The sequence below is a fragment of the Chrysochloris asiatica genome, unplaced genomic scaffold (genome assembly GCF_000296735.1).
Source record: "Chrysochloris asiatica unplaced genomic scaffold, ChrAsi1.0 scaffold00064, whole genome shotgun sequence".
Taxonomy (NCBI): domain Eukaryota; kingdom Metazoa; phylum Chordata; class Mammalia; order Afrosoricida; family Chrysochloridae; genus Chrysochloris; species Chrysochloris asiatica.
Window position 1 is genome coordinate 6086255 of NW_006408582.1, and position 7492 is coordinate 6093746.

Consider the following 7492-nt stretch of genomic DNA (forward strand, 5'->3'; position numbering starts at 1 on the left):
AACATTTATTGATGAAGATCAAAGAGCACATCCTTCGGTATGGATTACATCTCAATGTCAAGAAAACAAAAATCCTCATCACTGGACCAATAAACAACATTCTTATCAATGGAGAAAAGATTGAAGTTGTCAAGGACTTCATTCTTCTTGGATCAACTGTCAACACACAAGGAAGCAGCAGTCAAGAAATAAAACGACATATTGCATTAAGCAAATCTGCTGCACAAAATCTTTTTAAAGTGTGGAAGAGCAAAGATGTCAGCTTGAGGACTAAGGTATGCCTGACCCAAGCCACGGTATTTTCATTAACCTCATATGCATACAAAAGCTGTACAGTGAATAAGGAAGACAGTAGAAGAATTGATGCTTTTGAGTTATGGTGTTGGAGAAGAATCTTGAAAGTACCATGGGCTGCCAAAAGAACCAATAGATCTGTTTTGGAAGAAGTGCAGCCAGAGTGCCTCTTGGGGGCCACAATGGCTAACTTCGTCTCTCATACTTTGGACATATTGTCAGGATGGAGCAGTCGCTTGAGAAGGATTTCATGTTTGGTAAGGTGGAGGGTCAGAGAAAAAGAGGAAGACCCCCAACGAGATGGATTGGCCAGTGGCAACATCGATGGACTCAAGCATGGCAACAATAGTGAGGTTGGCCCAGGATTGGACAGTGTTTCGTTCTGCACACATAAGGTCTCTATGGGTCGGTACCAACTTGATGGCACCTAACAACAACAACATTATAGAAGATAGTCTGTTTTATTAGAAGCCAATGAGGCTGTCTGCTCTGGTAAAGACTTACAGCCGCCTCAAGAACTGTACTATGAGTCAGAACTGACTCTATAACACCTAACAACAAAACAGCAATTATGTTATAGTAGCAACTAGAGTAGAGTTTTAAGGAATCCTGGTAGTGTCATGGGTTACTCATTAGGCTGCTAACCACAAGGTCAGCAGTTTGAGTCCACCAGACATTCCACAGGACAAAGATGAGGTTTCTGCTCCCGTAAAGATTTATGGCCTCAGAAACCTTATACAGGGTCTCCATGAATTGGAATTGACTCCACAGCACATCAATGCCAATAACAAATAACTGGGCACCCTAGCCTAGCTATCACTATGAGTTGGACCTGACTCTACAACACTTAACAATAGTAGCTTAGCCAAGTTGAGACATGAAATTAATTGTCACATTCTCTAAACCCAACTGATATGTTAATCCCTTTGGCAAAATTGAATCACCACTCCTGACCACTTTTGATCAGTACTTTCCTATTTCTACTCCTTAGGTAATTTGGGCAGAGAAGCAGCAGGGCATAGTTAGGAATCAGAGTAGTGAAAAATAAAAGGAAGAGAGACTAAAAAAGGAAAAAAGATCAAGAAATTGAGCAAATAGCAGAGAGAAAGAAAAGAAAGGAGGGACCAGAGGAATCTAGCTATGCTAAAGGGAAATAGTGATCTATACACAACCTTGGAACAACAGTGCTTTTTGTGTATATACATGAACAGAGACACAGATTGAATGGGTATGGAGTAAGAGTTTGGAAGAGGATATTTGTACATCAATAACCATAGGGAAGAAGCAGGACAATTGGGGTTGCATGGAGGGGATTACAATCATTGAAATGAAGCAAAATGTATGATTTATTGAGTGTAAAACTGATGATCTGCTCTGTAAAGCTTCACTCAATTAACAATAAAAAGATTAAAAAAAAAAAAATCTAGCCATGAACTCTAAACAAGTCTATTGAAAGTTTGTTTTATTCAGCTCAACAATTATTGAGCACCTGTTTGCAAAGTTCTCCAACAGTTTATATAACAGTTTATCTTGCTTCCCCCCTACCAAAACTTCAGTGTTTAGTTTTGAAATCTGTTTTCCCATAGAATTGTGAGAGTTTTACACATGTGTGAGAAAGTGACTTGAATTAAAATGTGTATTTGTTGAATGTATCTATTTTCAGAATTTTCTTTGATCATTTCAGCCTCATTGGTTTCCAGTAAAGCACATAACCTTCCATGATGTGTTGTTGTTGTTGTTAAGTGCCATCTAGTCAATTCCAACCCATAGCGACCCTGTATAGGGTTTCCAAGGAGCAGCTTGTGAGCTTGAACCACCGACCTTGCAGTTCAAATGACTTTGCAGTCTGACGCATTAGCCCACAGTGCCACACCAGGACTCCCTCCATAATGTGGATAGGCCTTAATCAATTAGTTGAAGGCTTTAGAGAAAAAAGGGAGTTTCTGTAGGGTGTGTTCTGCCTCCAGACTAGAAATAGTTCTTTTGGCAGAACTCCTTCAGTCTTCCACTGCCTGAGCTATGGATCTTGGGACCTAACAGCAGGTTAGAGCTGACCAGAAGGTATCTGTACAATCATTTCAAAGAGTTTTCCACACTTGTAATATATTTGCCACCAAGGATCAGTTTTTTAATTTAAATTTTGTCTATTTTCTATCCTGTAGTAACACAAGAAATACATAATTGTCTCAGATTAAATGAAGAGTTAAGGGTTTTTAACTGCACAGCAGGCTGTAAACAAAGAAGTGGAATGCAAATTTAAATGACTAGAATATAGCATCGTCAGCATAGGCACATATAACAGATTACTAAATAACTTAGACATTATGAATTTCAAGAGAAGTAATGTTTCTTTGCCATCTAGTGTTTTAATTGGAAGTGATCAACATTTCTTTCAGAGTATGGTTCATACATGTAATACCAAAAAAAACCCACTGGGATGGAGTCTATTCAGACTCATAGTGCCCCTAGAGCATAGAGTAGAACTACTTCTGAAGGTTTCTGAGACAGCCTCATCTTTCTTCCACAGAGTAGCTGGTGGGTTTGAACCAGTGACATTGTGGTTAGCAGCCCAGTGCTTAACCCCTAGTTCCACCAGGGCTCTTAACATGGAGTACATGCTAAATGGGTGTTCTGAGACAAGTACCTTATTACCATGGATTAAATCATAATTTGTTGTTATTAAGTACCATGAACTCAGTTCTGACTCATAGTAACCCTGTATAAGGTTTCCGAGGAGTGGCTGGTGGGCTTGAACCACCCATGTTGTGGCTGACAATTCATTGCTTATATTACAGTGCCACACCAGGACTCCCTAAAATGTTGTCTTACTCCTACACTCTAATGATGTCACATGGTGAAATATGTGACTTCAGTGTCAGCAGATTTAAAATAACAACCATAGAATTTTGACTTAACAGCAGGCTCTGAGTAAACTGTGATATAAACAGACTGCAGCAGTCTGCAAGAGAAGATCTATTTTAATATTTCCATTTTGAATAGATATGTTGTTTTCCAGCACTTTCAGATGAGGAATCTGATTGCAAATTTGGCAGATGAAAACTTTTCTAAACTAGAGAATATAAGACTTTAAGTCTGACATGTTGTTGTTGTTGTTGTTAAGTACTGCCAATTCTGTTCCGATTCATAGAGACCCTGTATAGGATTTCCAAGGTGTGACTGGTGGGTTTAAACTGGTGACCTTGTGGTTAGTAGTCCAGTGTTTATCCCACAATGCCACACTAGGACTCCTAAGACTGACTAGGACTTAACAATTCAATGATTTGCCAAAGTTATATTTCTAGTCAAAGGTAGAGTCAGAACCAGGATTGAAGTCTCCTGACTTCCAGTCTATTGCTTTACTACCTTTCCATCAGTTGGTTCTAGACAATTCTTTCTGGGAAAAAACTGGGTATGCTTTGACCCTGTTTAGATTTGGCCCTCTCAGGATTATGATTTTAATTTGACTATGGTTTTAACCTTCCCAGTCTCATCCCTTTTCTACTACCTTCTTGTTGACCATCCTCTCCCATTCAGTTCAGTACCGCTTTGTCTCCAGAGAACACAATGATGGTGCTTCCCAACCTCCTTTTGAAAGCTGGATTGGAACTTAATCTTTTCCTCTGTCTACTGTCAGATCAAAGCTAGGGCAGCAGTCTAGTAATGTAGGGCTTAGGTTGGGGGAAGGTTCTAGTGAAGAACGAAGCAGAGATGAGCTGAACAGACTGACTGGAACAGTGATTTCTTTTTTTAAATCTGTAAATACTTCCTCTTTGGGCTTCTGCTTGTTATTCTTGTTAAGTGCCATTGAGTCAGTTCTGACTCATAGCAACCCTGTACATGGTTTCTGGGGCTGTAAATCTTTGCAGGAGCAGAAAGCCTCACCTTTCTCTTTTGGAGCAGCTCATGGGCTCAAACCACTGACCTTGTAGTTTGTAGTGCAGTGCTTATCCTACAAAGTCACCACACTTCCAGGGCCTTTCCTTATGTTCTATAAAGTATGGGGATTGAACCAAAAGATCTTTAGTATTCCATTTAGCTAAAAATTCTATGATTTCTGAGTTTCTTTCTCTCCTATCAGCAGATGTTTTATTGAGGACCTACCATGGAACGTTAGAGCATGATAATGCTATAGGATAAACACTAGACTACAAAACACAAGGTCAGAAGTTCGAACTCACTAGTCACTCCCTGGGAGAAAGATAAGATTTTCTGTTCCCACAAAGGTTTACAGCCTCAAAAATCCTATATAGGGTTGCTATGAATCGGAACTGACTCTATAGCACCTAGCAATAACAGCTATGAAACCTGTTTCTCGCTGGTTCTACAGAACATAGAAGAGAAAGTGATTGTAATCTATATGGCAAGATACAATTAACAAAAACAATCAGATAACATTATAAACAAAACAAACAGACTGTGATAGTTAAGGCTTTGCATCTGGGCCAAGATTCCCAGTGGTTTGGCAGTTGAGATGCGGTTATCTCCATGGTGAAACCTAATGTAGGTATAGTTAATGCTCTGATGATTGGCTATGAAGAGCCAATCAATTGACAGGATGTTTCCTTGGGGTTGTGGCCTGCTCCCAGTAAAATGGACACACAGGAAAAGCTTGCCCTTTTTCCTCTGGGACTTTGGGACTCTACTATTTGGTACCATTTTCTTGATATAAACAACTCTTTATTGTTGTTGTTGTTAAGTGCTGTTGAGATGATTCTGACTCATAGCAACCTTGTACAGGGTTTCCAAGGAGCAGCTGGTGGGTTTGAATCGCCAACACTGTGGTTCACAGTTCAGTCCTGATCCTACAGTGCCACATTTTTATACATACATAAATTTCATTGGTTTTGCTTCTCTAGAGAACCCAGCCCAAGACACAGACAAAAACACTATAAAAGTTATGTGTTGGAGTATGGACTATGTGAAGTAGGAGTTTAGAGGAATGAGATCATTGGACATCAAAAAAACAGTGGTGCTGATGACTTGGCAATGGATGATTGGTAGGATTTGGATAGACAGAGAAAAAGAGCTCATCAGGAAACTTTTGAACCCAGATTTTTTAATCTTCTGCATTCAGTTGGCTTTATTCTGTTTTCATATATAAATTCCTAGTTTATCTGTTGCTGTTTATTTGAAGGGCCTAGTAGCCCAGGAGGAGTCCTGGTGTGGCGCTGTGAGTTAATGCACCAGACTGCAAAGCCGTTTGAACTGCAAGGTTGGCGGTTCAAGCTCACCAGCTGCTCCTCATAAACCCTATACAGGGTCGTTATGAGTTGGAACCAACTCGACAGCACTTCACAACAACAACAAGTAGCCCAGGTGACAGCGAATTAGTGAGGGATTAACTTTTTGATTCTTCTTCTCAAATGCACAACCAGTGTCTCTCTATGATATCTGAGATTCTCTGGCCAGGAGGAAACTGATATTTCTCTGACACAGGGGTTGTTGTTAAACCAATTATTTCAATCCCCATTTTGTATGCATGTCCTTTGAAACAAGAGTCTGAAAGTCTCAGAATGGAAGGCAAATGTAATCTATTAGAAAGAAGAATAAAACCATTTCCCCATCCTCGTCCACAAAAAGGGGAAAAATAGATCTAAGCTACTTCTCCAAGTAGGAACTTTCTTGCAATGCTAGAAAATGTACATGGTGCCAAGAAGAAGGGAACAACACCAGTTTTAATTTTGAAAACTGACAATATGTATGCACAGAGCGACGGAGACATTCACAAATGCTCATACTCTCACTTGCTTTCTTTCTCCATTACCCCTCCTCTGCCAAACGTATTCATATTAACCTTCTCTTCTTCACGCATTCAAATACACATATGCACTGATGCTCAGAAAAACACCTACACCCCAAGGTATAGATGCACTTACATTTTACTGATACATCCATATGGCTATTCATTCTCACAGCTACATTCAACTCAACAAATTTGTGCTTTTGATAGGCAATATACAGTAATATACTCTACATTAGAGATGAAAAGATGAATAAGACATGACTTATCCCAAATAGTACACAATATTGAATGTATACAGATAAACACTTAGTTATAAGCCTAAAGGTACACATAAAAAAAAAACCCATTGCTGTCAGGTTAGTTTTGACTCATAGCAACCTTATAGGACAGAGTAGAACTGCTCCATAGGGTTTCCAAGGCTGTCAATCTTTACAGAAGCAGACTGCCTCATTTTTCTCCTGTAGAACAGCTAGTGGGTTTAAACCACTGGCTTTTTGGTTAGCAACACTTTAACCACTGTACCACCTAAGCATCTAAAGTGCATATATACAACTTTCTACTCCTCCAAACAAACACTGTATATTCACCAATACATGTATATATTAAAGTATAAAAACAAAGCTACTAGTTCATAAAATTCTCACATTCCTATTATCATTGATACTGAAGTATGTTAGGAGAGATCTGTATTTTCCTCTTTTCTCCTTGTTACTCTTTGTTAATTTTTTTCATCTCTCAGATTCTGAAGACGATCTCTCTTTACAATTCCTTTTTGAAAATGTCTCATCTTAAAAATGATTACTTCTTCTTTAATATTAATTATTCTACATGGAGAAACTTAGAGATCCCTCTGTAGAATATTGGAGATACAGGGGAGAGTGGGAAACCTTATACTTTTCTACACAGGTTTTATTTTTTTTAAAAAAGTGTCTTCTTAGGAATGACATCTTTCATTTTATGTATAATTTTATATTTTTTATAATAAAAACATTAAATATGTATTCATTAATGATGTCTTTCTTACAATGGATATTTTGGACCATGATTTATGAAATCATTCTATTCATTTTTACTTATTGTAGGTATTTGAAGAAAGAAGAGCTCTGCTTGGAAAATGGGTAATAATTTAAAATATATCAATTAATATATTATGATACCAGAAAGTCCTAAGAATTCAGCTCGAATTTTAGGTAGCAAATGCTTATTTCTTGAGAAGTGTGAATGATTGATGCCTTCTGTATGTATCAGTTAGGGTTTGATCAGGAAAAAGAGAAACCATGCAAGTTATTTTAATACACATAGCACTGCTAGCCACAAGGTTGGTGGTTCAAACCCACCAACTGCTCCTTAGAAATGCCATACAGGGTCGCTATGAGTTGGAACCAACTCAATGATACTTAACAACAATAATCTAATAAAAGGAATTGGCTGAGCAGATGTTGTTGTTGTTGTCAT

The 7492-nt window shown here is 38.4% G+C and overlaps 1 protein-coding gene across 1 annotated transcript in view; it reads left to right on the forward strand.

The window, feature by feature from the left end:
• The window catches only part of FBXO16 (F-box protein 16), a 101946-nt gene that overhangs the window by 19333 nt on the left and 75121 nt on the right, over nt 1-7492 (forward strand). The window contains exon 2 of the mRNA XM_006864431.1: nt 7120-7155. Within this exon, the coding sequence (XP_006864493.1) occupies nt 7120-7155 (36 nt within the window). The remainder of the gene's footprint in view (nt 1-7119; nt 7156-7492) is intronic.